General features: G+C 41.9%; 1 protein-coding gene across 1 annotated transcript in view; it reads left to right on the top strand.

The window, feature by feature from the left end:
• RTF1 (RTF1 homolog, Paf1/RNA polymerase II complex component) overlaps positions 1–9,780 on the top strand; it is a 212,769-nt gene extending 202,989 nt beyond the window's left edge. Inside the window, exons 13-18 of the mRNA XM_030214087.1 lie at positions 5,926–6,047; positions 6,385–6,442; positions 6,682–6,759; positions 7,346–7,441; positions 8,393–8,504; positions 9,158–9,780. Coding sequence (XP_030069947.1) covers positions 5,926–6,047; positions 6,385–6,442; positions 6,682–6,759; positions 7,346–7,441; positions 8,393–8,504; positions 9,158–9,264 — 573 coding nt within the window. The 3' untranslated portion in view covers positions 9,265–9,780. The remainder of the gene's footprint in view (positions 1–5,925; positions 6,048–6,384; positions 6,443–6,681; positions 6,760–7,345; positions 7,442–8,392; positions 8,505–9,157) is intronic.
• The last annotated feature ends 7,671 nt before the right edge of the window (positions 9,781–17,451 follow it).

Below are 17,451 nucleotides of genomic sequence, written 5' to 3'. Positions count from 1 at the left end.
GGATTCCCCAGGGCTCTGGGACCACAGCTTTTTGACATATTTATAAATGACCTAGAGATGGGAGTAACTAGTGAGGTAATTACATTTGCTGATGACACGTAGTTATTCAAAGTCGTTAAATCGCAGGAGGATTGTGAAAAATTACAAGAGGACCTTGGGAGACTGGGCATCTAAATGGCAGATGATGTTTAATGTGAGCAAGTGCAAAGTGATGCATGTGAGAAAGAGGAACCCGAATTATAGCGACGTCATGCAAGGTTCCACGTTAGGAGTCACGGACCAAGAAAAGGGATCTAGGTGTCATCGTTGATGATACGTTGAAACCTTCTGCTCAGTGTGCTGCTGCGGCAAAGAAAGCAAATAGAATGTTAGGTATTATTAGGAAAGGAATGGAAAACAAAAATGAGGATGTTATAATGCCTTTATATCGCTCAATGGTGTGACCGCACCTCGAATATTGTGTTCAATTCTGGTCGCCATATCTGAAAAAAGATATAGTGGAATTAGAAAAGGTGCAGAGAAGGGCGACGAAAATGATAAAGGGGATGGGACGACTTCCCTATGAGGAAAGGCTAAAGCGGCTAGGGCTCTTCAGCTTGGAGAAAAGGCGGCTGAGGGGAGATATGATAGAGGTCTATAAAATAATGAGTGGAGTTGAATGGGTAGATGTGAAGCGTCTGGTCAAGCTTTCCAAAAATACTAGGACCAGGGGGCATGCGATGAAGCTACAATGTAGTAAATTTAAACTGAATCTTAGAAAATGTTTCTTCACTCAATGTGTAATTAAACTCTGGAATTCGTTGCCAGAGAATGTGGTAAAGGCGGTTAGCTTAGCAGAGTTGTAAAAAGGTTTGGACGGCTTCCTAAAGGAAAAGTCCATAAACCATTATTAAATAGACTTGGGGAAAATCCGCTATTTCTGGGATAAGCAGTATTAAATGTTTTGTACATTTTTGGGAGCTTGCCAGGTATTTGTGACCTGGATTGGCCACTGTTGGAAAGAGGATGCTGGGCTCGATGGACCTTTGGTCTTTCCCAGTATGGCAATACTTATATACTTATGTAGATGAAATAGCACCTCTGCGAACAAGAACCTCGTGTAAACATAATTCAATACCATGGTTCAATGATAAACTGAAAAAGCTAAAAACACAATCCAGGAGATTCGAACGAGCATGGAGAAAAGTAAAAGATGAACACACACACAACGCATGGAAACTAATACAAAGACAATACAAATATGCAATAAGACAGACCAAAAGATCATACTACCAAACTAAAATAGGGGCTGATTACAAAGACATGAAAAAATTATACCAACTCATGAAAAAGCTCCTAGACACCAACCTAGTCACTACTACGAATACAGGCACCCATCCGCAGATAAACTTGCCAAGTATTTCAATGAAAAAATTGTAAACCTACGTAACATGCTATCTCAGGATAACAATGACATCGAACACTTCCTCAACGAGTTGGACTCAACCTTCGGAGAATACCCGGCTGACCGAACCTGGTCAAACTTCGCCCTCCTGACCACTGAAACAGTTACCCAGGCGATCAGTAGGTTTTCCAACACTCACTGAAAGCTAGACACATGTCCCAGCTACCTAATGAAATCCGCCCCTGACCGCTTCATAGTAGACCTCACATCCCACCTAAATTACATGCTCCAGCATGGTCTCTTCCCTTAGGAAAATGGCAATATCCTGCTCACCCCGATACTGAAAGATACCAAGAAAAAAACCAAATGAAATCACTAACTACCTACAGTAGCATCTATCCTGTTGGTAGTCATACTTATGGAAAGCATAGTAACCAAACAACTTACAGATTATATAAGCAAATTCTCGATACTTCACGAATCACAGTCAGGATTTTGCCCCCTTCACAGCACTGAAACAGTATTACTCACTCTCCTAGCTAAATTCAAGCAGGAAATCTCAATAGGCAAAAACATCCTTCGCCTCCAATTCGACATGTCCAGCGCATTCGACATGGTAAACAAATGCTAATAATAAAAATGATGAGATAATGAGATTCATGCTTTTGAAAAAGAAATATTGAAGGAAATTAAGTTTGGACTAGATAGTTGAAATTTATAACAGATATATGATAAGAATCCAGCCTAAGCAGTATTTATTATTGCCTGAATATTCAGTTGAATTAAAAATAATAAACCATGATATACTAATAAGAATATTAGACAACTTCGGGATCAGTGGAAACATACTTAACTGGTTCAAGGGTTTCTTAACCACAAGAATATATCAAGTAAAATCAAACGCAAATATATCACCATGGAAAGCAGACTGGAGTACCACAGGGATCACCACTATCACCTACCCTCTTCAACCTAATGATGACCCCACTAGACAAGTCCTTATCCAACCAAGGCCTCAACCCTTTCATCTATGCAGATGATGTCATAATATACATTCCTTACAAAACTAAATAGACAAATCACCAACGAAATCAAGCTTAGCTTGAACATTATGGACTCATGGGCAAATACATTTCAATTAAAACTCAGTAAAGAAAAAAACCATTGTCTCATCCTTACATCCCAACACAGCGCGGACAACCCCACTAGTATCGACATCCAATCCTCGGCGTTACAATAGACCGCAACTTAACTCTGGATAGCCAAGTAAAATCCACAACAAAGAAAATGTTCCACTCAATGTGGAAACTCAAACGTGTGAAACAATTCTTCCCGAGAGAAACATTTCGCAGCCTGATACAGTCAATGGTAATGAGCCACCTAGACTACTGCAATGGAATTTATGCAAGATGCAAAGAACAAACCTTAAAGAAACTCCAGACTGCTCAAAACAGAGCAGCCAGGCTCATATTTGTAAAAATGCAATTCGAAAGCGCAAAACCCCTCCGCGAAAAACTACATTGGCTCCCAATCAAAGAACGCATTGTTTTCAAAATCTGTACTGTGGTCCACAAAATCATCTATGGTGAAGCCCCAGGATACATGACAGACCTAATTGACCTACCAACTAGAAACATATCTGAATCGACATGAACATACCTAAATCTGCACTATCCAAGCTGCAAAGGACTTAAATACAAATCATTGTATGCATCCAGTTTCTCCAAGATAAGCACACAACTGTGGAACGCAATTACCAAAATCCTTGAAAACGACCTACGACCATCTATCCTTCCGGAAAATACTAAAAACCAACTTGCTAAAAAAAGCTTATCCTACCGATCCAACCTAAATGCCGGATCTCAGCAACATAACATAACCGAATTATGCAATGGACATAACACAACTCTGCCACTGTTCGATTCCCTAATGTGGCTGTACCACATGAACTCTCTCTTACCATAACATCACCTTGTATTTGTTAACACCAGAGTCTGCTAAACACCTCTCTGGATTATGTAAGCCACATTGAGCCTACAAATAAGTGGGAAAATGTGGGATACAAATGTATCAAATAAATAAATAAACTCTGAGAGAACATACAAAATTTATTGAGCGTGCTGAATTTTTAATCACCAGGTGGTGGGAGGAGTAGCGGAATCTATTCATGGTTGGAAGTAAATTCAATGGTAGCGGAAATATTTGTTCTCTTTCAAAAATTACCCATCTGGGGGTATTGGCTGAGAATGATGAATACCATTGTTTGACCTGGGACACCTGGAAAGCCAAATGATAAAAGCTTAAAATCTGGCACATTTAAACCCCCAAGGCTTTTGGGCAGTTGAAGTTTTTTAAGAGAGATTCAAGGCACAGAAGATTTCCAAAGAAATTTAGTAATTAGCCCATGAAGCTTCTTATAAAGTACGTCTTTGAATGGGATTGGAACCATACTAAAAATGTAGTTACGTTTCGGTGCTAGCACCATTTTTATAGCTTCAATTCTACCCCACCAAGACAAGAACAACTTGGTCTATGAAGTCAGTAAATCATTAGTGATTTGCAGGAGTTTAGACTCGTTCATTTTTAAAAGTATCTTCCAGATTGGTACAATAGTTTATGCCTAGGTACTTCAAACTGCTGGGCTCCCAAATAAACGGGTATTGTGCAACAGCGGATCTCAAAACGAACTTAGAAAGTGGCATGGCGGTGGACTTTGACCAGTTAATTTTATAACCTGAGATATTGGAAAAAGCACCAATGCTGTTAAGTACATGGTGGACAGAATCAGTGGAAACATACAGTAGTATATCATCGGCGTAGATGGATAACTTAAATGATTCATCACGTATCTTAACCCCCGATATATTAGGATTGGCCATATGGATAGTGCAAGGGGTTCTAGAGCTAGGTTAAACAATAGTGCAGAGAGGGGACAACCTTGCTTAGTTCCCCACACTGTCAGCTAGCACATTTGCTTATTTCCGATCTGACGAAGAAGGGCAACCTTCGAAAGCTAATCAAGAAATGTATTAAGTTATGTTCAATAAAAAAGGTATCATCTTATTTTCTTTTCCATGTTTTATTTTGTTTGATTTCTATTGATAACCTTTTTAGGGTGAATTTCGATGAAGAGATGCCATTGACATGGACAAATGCTTGGGGAGCATTTCAGAGTCCTTCAATTTCAGCCAAACATCATCCTCTCCTTTCTCCTTTTTTTCATATCGTTCCTGGACTGCAGTAAGATCCTCTGCAAATTTGTCCACTCTGCCCTCCAAATCCTCAACTCTGTGGCCAATGTCTTTAATTTCAGCTTTTATCTCATCCAAACCTGATTGCAATTCTTCTTTCACTTTTTAAATTTCTGCTTTGATTTCTCCAAACAGAGCTGAAGCTCAGCTCTCATTGCTCCTTGACAATTGTTGCTGTGTGGCAGAGCCTTCTGCGGGCATGTGGAAGTTTGATCCTCCGGGTGCTTGCTAAACTCCTCTTGTCATCTTGGGGTCAGGTTTCGTGCTGGGATCGCCATTTGTAAAGCTGAAAATTTTAAGATTTGGGGTACACTTTTTTGATAATGTCATAGATTGCTGGAGCTTTCAGAGTAATTTGATAACGATTTATATGTTAGAAAATAGCCCCAGAGGCATCCAAGTTGCTTAGTTATTGTGGGTAGGGAAATTAAGCTCTTTTGTTACACCTGCATCTCTCTTAGTGATGTCACTTTCTTTGCCTGTACTTGTATTTGTTGTCTGTCTTTAGATTTTTCTTTCACTGCAGCGGTCAGTTTGTATTAGGCTTCCAGTATATAAGATTTTTCAAAATATATTTTTTTTATTGTACTTGAAAGGTACCCAATAAACTAGTTTTCAGTCTAAAGGAATCCTGTGGTCAGAACATTGTGAGCCTTATGAGGGATGAGAAAAAGAAATGTAATAGTAGCCGCATATGAATCACATAATTCCAACCAGACTTTTGTGATAAGTCATTTAAATGTAGTGTACAAAATAAACATGTAACATAGTAGATGACGGCAGAAAAAGACCAGCACGGTCCATCCAGTCTGCCCAACAAGATAAACATTGAGTATATATTTGATGTAAATAAAACACAGCTAACGTATACAAAAACTGATGATAAATGAATACTAATAAATATAAAGTGCATAAACATATAGCAAAATAAGCAGGGCCAACCAACACTTTTTTTTTTTATAATGACATTAAAAAGCCAAGCTTTATGTCTTTTCTATAAGTACCATAGTTATGTGCCACTTGTAATTCATGGTGAAGTTAGTACCAAAGTAGTGGGGCAGCTGGTATGAAAGCACTCAATCTAGTTCTGGCATGCTTCAAAGTTGCATATGAAGGAATCCTTGGATAGCTTATAGGCTTTCCTGGTATGAACCTACATCAAATAAAAGGGTCCCAAGCCTCTTGAATCCTAGCTTACCTGTACTCGAATGCATTTGTCTCAGATTCTGGAACTGACAGCAAAAGGAGTCAGAGAATGTTTAATTTGGTTTGATTTTCATTTGGTTTTAGGCTATGGCAGAAGAAGCTGGGGAACCAGAGAAGGTCAAACAAATTCAAGACCAGCTGAATGAGCTGGAGGAGAGAGCAGAGGCCCTAGATCGTCAGCGAACGAAAAACATATCTGCCATTAGGTAGGTAACTGAATTATAGAAACATATTTTATTAAAGAGAAGATGGTGAGCGATACAAAACCAGTGGTGTACATGAGGTAAAACAGGTCTGTGATATTGTCCAGCCATTACATATCCAGGTGAGGCCTTTCACAGCACTGGTTGTGATTAAGTGTAGGGATGTTGGTCCACTTTTCCTTTAGTTCTCGTACTACCAGACCTGCCAAGTCTCTATGCTTCTTGTAGCTTGCTGTTGCTGAGTGTTAAATGTCATTGCTGCTGTTGAAAAGCGGGTATGTACAAGGAATGGTATCCAGCACAGATTGATAACTTCTCATCCTTTTTCCTATATCTGCAGTTACATAAACCAGAGAAATCGAGAGTGGAATATAGTGGAGTCTGAGAAGGCTCTTGTTGTAAGTGATTGCTTCTTTGTTTTCTCACAATATGCTCAATATACTGTTGAAGTGTTACATTCTATTTTTTTACTTCAACCAGTACAATGATGGATTTATTTTTGTCATCCATTAGCATTATAGTTGCAGCAGTGAGATGCAGTTGGGTGGTTGATACTATTGCAGGGACTAGATATGAAGATAATTTTTTCACAATGAAGATTTTAGCTTTGACACACAGTTCTTTCTCTGTTCTGTAGGCTGAAAGTCAAAGCATGAAGCACCAACAGATGGATCCCTTTACCAGGCGGCAATGTAAACCTACCATGGTCTCCAATGTACGTATAGTGTTAAAAACGTATAGCTAGCAGTTTTAACCATAAGATGAGCTGGCATATCCATGGGTGTGCAGCGACTATTAGTATAGACTCAGCTCTGGAAAGTTGAATGTAAAAATATTAGGGATGCCAAAGGACCAGGTAATAAACTCTTATAGTATTCTACCTATAAAAGCAGTGGAACAGGATATATCTGTAGAACCAAGGATAGTATCCAGACTGTGCTGAGACTGTTGACATTAAGCATTAGAGTAACAAAAAAAATTACTTCCTCCTCCTCCTCCCCCCAGCATATAAACACTATGGAGTAACATTAATGACAGGTATAGTGACAGTTAAAGATAAGTAGTTTATCTAGATCTCCACTCTTAATTTTTTTTTAATAAGTATTTCACTTTATAGCATTATGTATCGTAGAAGTCTTTTGCATGAAAAAATGGGTTTTTTTTGTTGTTGTTTTTTTTTACTAAAGCATTCAAAGGGAGAGCCTGAGGAAATAAATCTGTTGTGGGTGTGTTTTTGATGAGAGAAGATAGGCTGTTGCAAATTAATGAGTAAGAAAATGTTTTTTTCTCCTTACATGCAGTCTAGGGATCCTGCTGTTCAAGCTGCGATCATTGCACAGCTGAATGCAAAATATGGCTCTGGTATAACACAAGAAACTCCAAAGGAGAAAAGCTTGGTAAGGATGCAATATGCAGTCGAATTAACAGAAAATGGCTGAGAGGTTGTGGCTACTGCTTCTCCAGTATTAGTCTCCAAGTGCCTTGCAACACTCTGTTAGAGAGCTGATTGTTTCTTTTTTTCAGGTGATCTAATACATTTGAATGGTAGAGCAATAAATTTGGAGCCCTTAGTCTCTCCATCAGCCTCTCTGGAATCCCAGCGAATTAAGACTAGGCATACTCAAACTGAACACAGCTCTTTACCAGCTCTAAAAATAGACCCACCCCCTTTAAAATTGTGCCATACATCCCTTGAAAACATGTTACAGGTAGGCTGTCAATAGGAAAGCAATATCCAAGCCAGTGTAATAGATAGTATAGAGGACTGTCCAAATCTCTTAAATAATGTTAATAATAATGTTACCATAGTTACCTTCAAAGTATGCCAAAGGCAACCTTTTACCAGTTTCATGTCAAAACAGTGCTGGATGGAGAAAGGAAGCTGACATCATAGTGCACCTTTACTGAGCACACTGGAACCAACTTGTCAAAATGATTGGGGCTGCTAAACCCAACAGAAATTACCCTTCTCTGGACATAGTCATGGAGTTTGCTCAATATTGGGAGTGTTCAAGCACCCAGAGCTGGCTTCTATGACTTGAGCTTGTTTTGAAACCTAGTTCTGCCCTCTTTAAACCATTAAATGTCCTCTTCAGAGTTCAATTACTTAACTTACTGTTTTAACATGCCTTTATGGTGTTTAATGTGGGCTCTGTTTGTCATGCAAGCATTATGAATATCTGTACATGCTCAGGTTAACTATTGCACTAATGTGGTTGTATAAACATTAAGGAAACCTGGATGCTTTATTAAAGATCAGACAAGCATTCTGAAATGCTGCATGTTTTCTAACTATATTCCCTACAGAAGTTCAACAACATATTAACTTGAATAATTTTTGTTTTCAGATTCAGGGCAAGGACAAAGATTTGAACCCTAAGTCTGCAAATGACCTCTCAGAGGACCTGTTCAAAGTGCATGACTTTGATGTGAAGATTGACCTTCAAGTCCCCAGCTCGGGTGCGTTTTCTTTCATGACAGATAACATCAGCAAATACTGATTTTAAGATTGAACTATTACCATAAGTCTGTCATCATTTTATAGTTCATTCTTGGGCCTTTTTTATACAGTGTTTGTAATTCTTTTCTTGAAACAAATGCTTTGCACTCTTTTAATAGGCTTTCTGCATACGATGCAGTTATTTACTGTGGAGAATATTTGGAATTGTTGAACAAATTGTACTGATCTAAGTAGTGTACAAAAGAGCAGCAGATAAAAACTGCAAAGCTGTTTGAAAATTAAAAAGCTTTTATTCCCAAATTAGCTGGTGGTACAATATCTCAGCAGCCAAACATGTTTTGGCAATATGAAGAAGTCTACCTTCCTGTTCTTTTTTCACTGCTTTTTTAATGTTCAATTTCTGTCAAACTAACACATATCAAAATTCCTGAGACCCAGAACAGAGGCTAAAGATATACAGCTGGTAGTACTTCCCCTTCTGAATAGTATTTAGTGGTAAATAGTGTGGTGCACAGCCAGCAGATATATGGAACATATTGCTGTAATAGTATGCATGGAAGTTTTTAAGGGTATCTTGCTGTCTTAATAAGATTAACACATCCAGTGCCTTGAAATGTAAACTTTGTGGCATTTTTTGGATCTTTCCTACCAGAATCCAAAACACTGGCCATCTCCTCCAAAGCTCCCCCTGCAAAGGATGGTGCCCCTCGGAGGTCATTAAACCTTGAGGACTACAAGAAGAGACGAGGGTTGATCTGAGCGTGCCCAGTCTGCTGTTTCCAACCCTGCATGTACCATTATATCCCTCTTCCTCTTCTTTTTTTTTGCCTCTGTTTGCCTTGTCCGGGCTGGAGCAGCAGAGCAGGACAAAGACTCTACAACAGCCAGTCATCTGTAATATAAAACTCATTTGACTATTTACTGTATAGAATTTCCTCCCACCCCATCACCACTACTGCCTCCCTTTGAAAGTGGATCTGTGCTTTTTGAGTTTCTCTCCGTTTGATCTGTTAACAATCCAAAGCTCATGGGGGCCTGCCTGGTAAGTGTGCAGTATTAGCCCAGAGTTCTGACTGCTGTAGGAATCCAAGCCTCAGCATGTCCTGCTCTCCCTTTCGTTACTGGTGAAGGCATGGCACAGGAAAGTTAATGACTTTTTTTGTTTGTTTCATCTTAAATTTTGTATATGGAAGTCATCTGCACTTTCCTCCTTTTCCATCATGGGAGGAGAGAATTTTCAGAAACTGGTATTCTTTCAAAGAAGTCTGGGTTGTTCCCCCCCCCCCCCCCCCCCCCCCCCCCCCCCCCCCAGGGGAGGAAGGAAAGGGTTGGGGTGTTTTTTTTTTTTTTAATTAATATTTTTATTTTTAAATTGCAGTACTGTTTGTATGTCTGTCTTGGTTCTTTTACAGCTGTTTCAGATTTCTACCAGCTGTACTTGAGCATCTGAAACTGTAAGGAAGAAACTCATTAAATGTGATTCTTCTTATTAAATAGAATATCAGACTTGTGTTTTGCCCTTCACATGCATACAGATGTGTGCGCACAGCAAAAGGTGTATATGATGCGTGCCTGTGTGTGCCTTCCTCTCATGTAAAATCTTTAGTTCAGTCTAGATTCAGTATAGCTTTATATGGGGCAACCATTGCATGTTTTAAAGATTATGGTGAATAAAAACAAATAATGTTTCCTTGTCTCCAGACCAGTCTAGATGCTGATGCGTGGGTTATGCATGCCTACAAGCAAATGGAGATTGAGAACACTAAAACTTTGGCTTGCATAAAATCTCTGTGCAGTTGCCAGGCAGCCAGTATTGTTCTCTGTCTCCAGCAGATAGTGGATGTACAGTTTGTGTCTAAGACTGGTATGCTGGAAGGGGATGGGGTATTCCTTACTTCAAGGGTCTTTAGTGATTTCTAGTCTTATTTACTTCATAGTTGGTGGGAGGGAGAACACAGCTGTTTTCTGTTTCTGAGCCTGTGGGGTGTCGGTCTCCGGGGGCCACAAGAATCCCAGAAGTGATAACACCTAGGTGGCTGGGTCCTTCTTCCTCTCTGGCTTCCTTCTGGGAGACTATTGAGGTCTTTTTCTCCACTATAAACAAACCAAAAAAAGTTTTCAAATTGACACCACTTCCATTTCAACATCAAGCTTGTTCTAATTATATTCAGCTCTATATTGGGGTATTTACTACGGCTTTTGCTGAATTTTTGTCCAGTATTATTTGTATTCCTTCTGGGAGGACCATTGTGCCTCAGCTTCAGTATGAGTGCTGCAGCTTTGAGAGCCTTCTCCAGTCCACAGCACTTTTTCTGCTTCTGGGGGAAGGAGGCTAGGGGAAAGACATAGGCACGAGCCCAGTGCTGTAGTGTTGGTCCCCGGTGGCCACAAGAATCCCAGGGGTGACACACCCAAGTGGCTAGGTCCCTCTTCCTCTCTGGCTCCCTTCTGGGTGGACTGTTGTGCCTCAGCTTCAGTATGAGTGCTGCAGCTTTGAGAGCCTTCTCCAGTCCACAGCACTTTTTCTGCTTCTGGGGGAAGGAGGCTAGGGGAAAGACATAGGCAAGAGCCCAGTGCTGTAGTGTTGTGATTGGTGAGCAGTGTGGTCCTCCACTGCCTGTGTTAGTTCTGCAGGCAGTACCAGTTTGCTCCTGTGCTGTGGTTCCACAGTCTGGCAGTATTAAAGTGGCTATGAGTTCAAAGACGTTCAAGCACTGTAAAATGTGCAGCTGTAAGGAGATGGACGCACTGGTAGTGGCTTGTAAGTGAGTTGGCCTTGGAGGCAGTCTCTGTTCCCCTTATGGCCTACTGCATCTGGTCAGCAAAACTCCCTCTGGCTCATGGCACTTTCTTTTTTTTTTTTTTTGGGGGGGGGGGGGTAAGAATGGTTTCATCGCAAGTTTCTTATTTAAGGCCTAGAAGGCAGGAGATCCTCTTGGGGGGGGGGGGGGGGTAATGGTCCTGCTTGCCCATGCTCCCTCAATGGCTAAGTACCTCAGGATTGACTAGGCCGAGGACCTGGAGGATATAGCCTTTGAAGAGGCCTTCAGTGATCCAGAGGAGGATGAGGTTCCCGTTCGAGAAGCTGGGGAGCAGGTAGTGCCTCTGAGAGGATCCTTCGGTTGTTATGATTTTTTATTGGGATGAACTCTCTAAACTGGTTACATAGGTTTGATCTACTTTGTGTTTTGAGGAGATTGATTTTGCCAGAGGTGGGGGGATGGGCTCCTGGCAGATTTCATGTGGATCTGTTGGTTAAAGGTATCCGGAGACCGCCCAAATCCTTGTGAATGATTCAGGCAGAGTGGTCATCGCCGGGCTCCCCATGTAAAGTGATGAGGGCAATGGTGAAACTGTATCCCATTCCGCAGAAGGACAGAGACTCTCTTAAGCATGCCACTGTCATGGCAGTGACAAAGAGGCCGGCAATCCCTGTTGGTGGTGGTGGTCTTCGGGGTCCACAAGATGGAAACCTTATTAAAGTGTTGTGATCTTTCGGTTCTGGCTCTTCAGGCCTCTGTTGTGTTTTCGGTAGGCCAAGCTCATGTTGGATGACTTTGAATAAGTCAGTGGTCACTATGGGGATGGCCAAGTTGGAAATGGGGTCCTATCTTCTTGCAGATGCTACCTCCTTTTGAGGGTGTCAGCTAAGAATATGTCCTTGGTAGTAGCGGCCCTAAGGGCCCTGTGATTATGGGGTTGGGCTATGTACTGGCTGCATTTGGTGCTATTCTTAGAAGAAACTCGGGCTATGTACTGGCTGCATTTGGTGCTATTCTTAGAAGAAACTCAGGCTAAGTTGGAAAAAGAAAAGGAATCTTTATTTCTCACTAGCTCAAGAGCATGTGGCTCTTGAAATTAGTAGTTTTACAGTACAGAGTCTAACAATAGGAAGGAAAGTTTATTCCTCACTGTCATACAAAGGTTACAGAGCAGAGAGAAAGAAAGAAAGAAGAAAGACTAAGGAGGCTAGGGCTATTCAGCTTGGAGAAGAGACGGCTGAGGGGAGACATGATAGAAGTATATAAAATAATGAGTGGAGTGGAACAGGTGGATGTGAAGCGTCTGTTCACGCTTTCCAAAAATACTAGGACTAGGGGGCATGCGATGAAACTACAGTGTAGTAAATTTAAAACAAATCGGAGAAACTTTTTCTTCACCCAACGTGTAATTAAACTCTGGAATTCATTGACGGAAAATGTGGTGAAGGCGGTTAGCTTAGCAGAGTTTAAAAAGGGGTTGGACGGTTTCCTAAAGGACAAGTCCATAAACCGCTACTAAACGGACTTGGAAAAATCCAAAATCCCAGGAATAACATGTATAGAATGTTTGTACGCTTGGGAAGCTTGCCAGGTGCCCTTGGCCTGGATTGGCCGCTGTCATGGACAAGATGCTGGGCTCGATGGACCCTTGGTCTTTTCCCAGTATAGCATTACTTATGTACTTATGTACTAAAATGCATTAAAGGAAGATTCTTAGCTGTAAAGAATTAGTTTTTATGGGGGGGGGGGGAGTACACCCCCTAAGGGAAAAATAAGTGGCAAGGATATGAAACTCTATTGCCAGCAGGGCTATTTTTCAGAGTTTTTGTCTACAGCGTACTTTTATAGGCCTGTGGTGAGCATTCACTTCTCTACCATTCATAGGTGCTGCATATGTGCTGGAGACTTACAGTTGGGTCCATATATGCTGGAGACTTGCAGCTGGGTCCTTTGCTGGAGGCTTGCAATTTAGGTCCTTGCCACACCTCTTCTCAGTAAATTACGTTTGTAACAAGTTAACCAGACAGCTGAGTTGCCCTAGCAACTGGAGATCTTAGAGCTTTGAAAAGTTTTGAAAAGGGTCTAGCTTTGGTGTCGTTGAAGGTGGTGGTGCATGCTTGTTTTTGGGGCCGGTTAAAGGTTTTCTTTTGTCATCTTCTCCAGACGTCTTGCATTTCCTTGGGGGGGGGGGGGGGTGGATTAAGCTCCTCAGGCCTCCACACCGGTCTTTCGTTCCTCGGTGGGACTTGAACATGGTCTTGTCAGCCCTGGTATTAGTGCCATTTGAGCCTTTGTCATCTGCTCCTTGAAGAATCCTTATTTTGAAATCTGTGTTTCTACTGGCCATTTCTTCAACGCAACGGATTTGAGAACAGCAGGCACTTTCGTACAGAGTTTGATGTTTTCCTCTGAGAACATGCCAGTAAGCATCTGCGCAAGCAGCAGTTGCTCCCTTTGTAATGCACTCATGACAACACTGACATTGAAAACTTCCAACCACTGGAGAATACGCGGCTGACCGAACCTGGTTAAATTTTGCCCTCCTCACCATCGATACAGTTGCACGGGCAATCAGCAGGTTCTCCAACACTCACTGTAAACTAGATACCTACCCCAACTACCTAATGAAATCCGCCCCTGACCGCTTCATAGTAGACCTCACATCCCACCTAAATTACATGCTGTAGCAAGGTCTCTACCCTAAGGAAAATGGCAATATCCTACTCACCCCGATACCAAAAGACACCAAGGAAAAAACAAATGAAATCACTAACTACCGTCCAGTAGCATCCATCCCGTTGTCAGTCAAACTGATGGAAAGCATGGTAGCCTAACAACTTAAAGAATATATAAACAAATTCTCAATATTAACACAAATCACAGTCAGGTTTTGCCCCCTCCACAGCACAGAAACAGTACTACTCACTCTCCTAGCCAAATTCAAGTAGGAAATAGCAATAGGCAAAAATATCCTCCTCCTCCAATTCGACATGTCCAGTGCGTTCGACATGGTAAACCACAATATATTAATAAGATTACTAGATAAGTTCGGGATCGGTGGAAACATACTTAGCTGGATCAAGGGTTTCCTAACCACAAGAACATACCAAGTAAAATCAAACTCAAACATATCATCACCATGGAAAGCAGACTGCGGAGTACCACAAGGATCACCGCTATCACCGATCCTCTTCAACCTAATGATGATCCCACTAGCCAAGTCCTTATCCAACCAAGACCTTAACCCTTTCATCTGTGCAGATGATGTCACAATCTAATTCCGGTAACGGAATGCAAATATGCGTGGGATATGCATAAAGGAATCCTGTGCAGTAGGAATGGATCCTCAGAAGCTTAGCCGAAATTGGGTGGCGGAGCAGGCGGGGAAAGAGAGGTTGGTGGTTGGGAGGCGAGGGATAGTGGAGGGCAGACTTATACGGTCCGTGCCAGAGCCGGTGATGGGAGGCGGGACTGGTGGTTGGGAGGCGGGAAATACTGCTGGGCAGACTTGTACGGTCTGTGCCCTGAAAAAGGCAGGTACAAATCAAGGTAAGGTATACACATATGAGTTTATCTTGTTGGGCAGACTGGATGGGACCATGCTGGTCTTTTTCTGCCGTCATCTACTATGTTACTATGTTTACACATCTAAACTGACAGAAATCACTAACGAAATCAAGATCAGCTTGAACATCATGGACTCTTGGGCAAATGCATTTCAACTAAAACTCAACAAAGAAAAAACACATTGTCTTATCCTCTCATCCCAACACAGCGCGGACAACCCCACAATTATCAACACCCCAGATTACACCCTCCCTATCTCAGATAGCCTGAAAATTCTCAGCGTTACATTGGACCGCAACCTAACACTAGAGAGCCAAGTGACATCCACAACAAAGAAAATGTCCCATTCAATGTTGAAACTCAAACGTGTGAAACAATTCTTCCCGAGGGAAACATTTGGCAACCTGATACAATCAATGGTATTAAGCCAATTAGGCTACTGCAATGGAATTTACGCAGGATGCAAAGAACAAACATTAAAGAAACTTCAGACCGCTCAAAACATGGCAGCTAGACTTATCTTTGGAAAAATGCGTTTTGAAAGCGCAAAACCCCTCCGCAAAAAACGACACTGGCTCCCAGTCAAAGAATGCATTGCTTTCAAAATCTGCACCCTGGTTCACGAAATTATCTACGGTGAAGCCCCGGGATACATGACAGACCTGATCGACCTACCAACTAGAAACACATCCGAATCAACACGAACGTTCCTAAATCTGCACTACCCAAGCTGCAAAGGACTCAAATACAAATCAACTTACGCATCCAGTTTCTCCCACATAAGCACACAACTGTGGAACGCATTACCAAAAGCCTTGAAAACTTAGTATGACCACCTAAACTTCCGGAAAAAACTAACCTGTTTAAACAGGCATACCCTACCAATCCAACATAAATGCCTGATCTCTGCAACACAACAAAACTAAAGTACGTAATGGACATAACACAACTCTTCTGTTGTACGATTCCCTAATGTGGCTGTGCCACATGAATTTTATCTTACCACAATATCACTTTGTATTTGTTTACCCTGGAGTCTGCAAACACCTCTCTAGTACTATGTAAGCCACATTGAGCCTACAAACAGGTGGGAAAATGTGGGATACAAATGTAACTAATAATAAATAATAATTCCTTTTTTTCTGCCCAAGATGATATCTCCCTTCCGTGTAAACCAGGTGATTTTACCTTCCGGTTCCGAGACGAATAGAGACTACTGGCACGTCTTGATGGTCAGCGTATTTTGCTGGCCTACCTGAAGTGGACGGAGGAGTTTCGTCATTTGGATCATCTTTTTGTCTTGTTTGGAGGCCACAACAATTGAGCATCAGCATCTAAGCTGACTAACTCAAAGCCAATCTTCTTAAAGGGTACATAAGTACATAAGTAGTGCCATACTGGGAAAGACCAAAGGTCCATCTAGCCCAGCATCCTGTCACCAACAGTGGCCAATCCAGGTCAAGGGCACCTGGCACGCTCCCCAAACGTAAAAACATTCCAGACAAGTTATACCTAAAAATGCGGAATTTTTCCAAGTCCATTTAATAGCGGTCTATGGACTTGTCCTTTAGGAATCTATCTAACCCCTTTTTAAACTCCGTCAAGCTAACCGCCCATACCACGTTCTCCGGCAACGAATTCCAGAGTCTAATTACACGTTGGGTGAAGAAAAAGTTTCTCCGATTCGTTTTAAATTTACCACACTGTAGCTTCAACTCATGCCCTCTAGTCCTAGTATTTTTGGATAGCGTGAACAGTCGCTTCACATCCACCCGATCCATTCCACTCATTATTTTATACACTTCTATCATATCTCCCCTCAGCCGTCTCTTCTCCAAGCTGAAAAGCCCTAGCCTTCTCAGCCTCTCTTCATAGGAAAGTCGTCCCATCCCCACTATCATTTTCGTCGCCCTTCGCTGTACCTTTTCCAATTCTACTATATCTTTTTTGAGATACGGAGACCAGTACTGAACACAATACTCCAGGTGACTTCTGCGCTTAAGGCGCATTCCACACGGGGAATGGCATCCTCGTGGGCTGAAAATGGTTTGATTCCGTCGCTGGACATTTGCAAAGTAGCGGTTTGGTCTTTACTATATACCTTCACTAGGCGCTATCGGTTAGATATACGTCCTTTGGGACCAGGGTTTTGACTTCCGGGCTTTGAGAATCTCACCCATGATTTCTTACTGCTTTGATACTTCCCACATGTCATTGTCTCGGCTGGCAGTGGCGTAGCCAAGGGTGGGCCCGGGTCGGCTGAGGCCCACCCAGTAGCAACATACCTATGATGTGGCTGGCAGGTATCCCCAAGCCCCACCAACTGAAAACTCCCAACAGCTGTCCCTCCTGCATTCCTTGTAAATAGCAGATCTTCGCCTGCAGCAACTGATACATACTGCTCACACCAGCCCCACAGCCTTCCCTCTGATGTATTCCTGGAAAGAGGAAGTTGCATCAGAGGGAAGGTTGTGAGGCCAACATGAGCAGGAGTTGCTTCTGGCTGCCAGTGAAAATCTGCTATTTAAAATCTATGCCGGGGAGGGGGGGATATTTGAGAGACCATATGGCATGCAGGCGAGAGAGGGAGAGACCAAATCACTTGTGGGGTAAGGCA

This window comes from Microcaecilia unicolor, chromosome 9 (genome assembly GCF_901765095.1).
Source record: "Microcaecilia unicolor chromosome 9, aMicUni1.1, whole genome shotgun sequence".
Taxonomy (NCBI): domain Eukaryota; kingdom Metazoa; phylum Chordata; class Amphibia; order Gymnophiona; family Siphonopidae; genus Microcaecilia; species Microcaecilia unicolor.
Note: the sequence above shows the minus strand (reverse complement) of the source record. Positions and strands in the feature narration are given on the sequence as shown.